The sequence below is a fragment of the Nicotiana sylvestris genome, chromosome 5, assembly GCF_000393655.2.
Source record: "Nicotiana sylvestris chromosome 5, ASM39365v2, whole genome shotgun sequence".
In the NCBI taxonomy this organism is placed as follows: Eukaryota; Viridiplantae; Streptophyta; class Magnoliopsida; order Solanales; family Solanaceae; genus Nicotiana; species Nicotiana sylvestris.
The window spans coordinates 159,943,133-159,944,990 of record NC_091061.1 but is presented as its reverse complement, the minus strand read 5'-3'; the positions used below and the strand labels follow the sequence as shown (position 1 = coordinate 159,944,990).

Here is a 1,858-nt window from a genome sequence, read left to right as displayed (position 1 = left end):
ATTTTTACTTTCTCCAATTCAGCTTGAAGTTGCCTATTTTTCTCAAGTTCACCACATAGACTAGTTTTCACATCATGTAATTCCTTCTCAAGCTTGATGTGTGTCTCACTAGCTACTTCTTTCCCTTTCCCAAGATTTACAGTCCTATGTTCTGAATTGAGTCCCTCAATGGTTTCCTCTAGGTCAGTGATTATTACCAAAAAGTCGTCCATCTCTTGCTCAATAGCTACAATTTTCTCTTCTAGAGTGTGTTTCTCATTGCTAAGACCTTCTATGGTTTCCTTCAAATCAATTACCACTACCATAAGGTCATCTCTCTCATTTTCTACACTATTCATTCTTTCATTCAAAACTTCCTTTTCCTTTTCAAGATTAGCTATGGTCTCATTCAGGTCCACTACACAGACCACCAGATCATCTCTAGATTGTTCAGCTTCTCCTAGTTTTATGGTCAGGATCTCCTTATCATTATCAAGGCTATAATATGCATCAGTTAGAACATTTGCTAATGACCTTAATTTCTTAGAAGAGTAGGATTTCAGATTTCTCTGCATATCCTTGAAATTTACCTAATCATCTGCATCATCATCAGACTAAGCCATTAGCGCGAACAATGAGTCATATTTCGTTGCTTCAGTTTTCACTGCCATCATGGAACTATTTTCTGCATCTGGTTCCCTTTTTTGATTCACTGGAGGAGTCTCCCCAAGCAACAAGAGCCTGCTTCATAATATTGTCAGTTGCACCTTTTCGACTGAATCGTTTGTCTGGAATCGAGTTCCTTTTTGCTGCTTTGTCAGGGTTTTGTTTGTATTGCTCCTGTTTCAAAAGTGGACAGTTTTTGATGAAATGCACTGGCTTTTCGCACCTGTGACAGATATTATTGTTCCTTGCCTTACTTGAGCTGCCCCTCTTTGGTATACCACCATTCCTTCGAACCATCTTTTGAAACCTTTTAGTAAGATAGACCATATCACTATCTTCTTCACTTGAGTCACTGCTTTCAGCCTTGAGTACCAGGTTCTTTTCCTTCTTTGGCTCTCTCCTTTCACTGTCTTTCTTTATTTTCATCTCATATGTCTTCAGATTACAATTCAGCTCATCCATGGTTAGAGTTTGTAGATCTTAGCTTCAGTGATGGTATTTACCTTACTTTCCCAAGAATCAAGTAGAACACTAAGAATTTTCCTTACAAACTTGTTTATGCGATTAACATCTCCAAGTGAATGAAGCTCATTTATGATCGATGTGAATCTAGTGTGCATATCCTATATAGACTCATCATCATTCATCCTGAAGAGCTTATACTTAGTAGTAAGCATGTCAATCTTGGACTGTTTAACCTGAGTAGTTCCTTCGTGTGCGGTTTGCAATGCTTCCCATATTTCTTTGGCAGAATCACAAGCTGAGACTCTATTGTACTCATCAGGTCCTATACCACATACCAAGATTTTCTTGACGCGATAATTCTTTTCTACGGATTTCCTGTCAATATCACTGTACTCCTTTCTATCTTTCGGTACCATTTGTCCAGCTTCTCCAAGCTTCTTCATAGGAATATGTGGACCATCATATATGATGTCCCATAGTTCTGAATCTTCAGCCATTATAAAATAATACATACGAGTCTTCCACCATCCGTAGTACCGACCATTGAATCTAGGAGGTCTGTAGGTTGATTGTCCATCCTCAAAGTTTGGTAGAGCAACCATTGAGATCCTTTCTAGGTGTTAACCTTTTAGAAAGAACCTGCTCTGATACCAATTGTAAGTTTGTATGAGTCCACCAAATAGTAGAATACCTGATCCTCTTTGAGTTTCTGCTGAGAATACTTATGAAGCTGTAAGTAAAAGAGACA

At 38.3% G+C, this 1,858-nt stretch overlaps 1 protein-coding gene across 1 annotated transcript; it reads right to left on the bottom strand.

The window, feature by feature from the left end:
- Positions 1–1,268: 1,268 nt before the first annotated feature.
- Positions 1,269–1,607, bottom strand: LOC138869569 (uncharacterized). Its single transcript, XM_070147196.1, has one exon. The coding sequence runs from the start codon at positions 1,605–1,607 to the stop codon at positions 1,269–1,271; it is 339 nt and encodes a 112-aa protein (XP_070003297.1).
- Between the last annotated feature and the right edge of the window lie 251 nt (positions 1,608–1,858).

Coding starts and splice junctions, on each gene's coding strand:
- LOC138869569 (XM_070147196.1), bottom strand. CDS start 1,607: ATGGCTGAAGATTCAGAACTATGGGACATCATATATGATGGTCCACAT.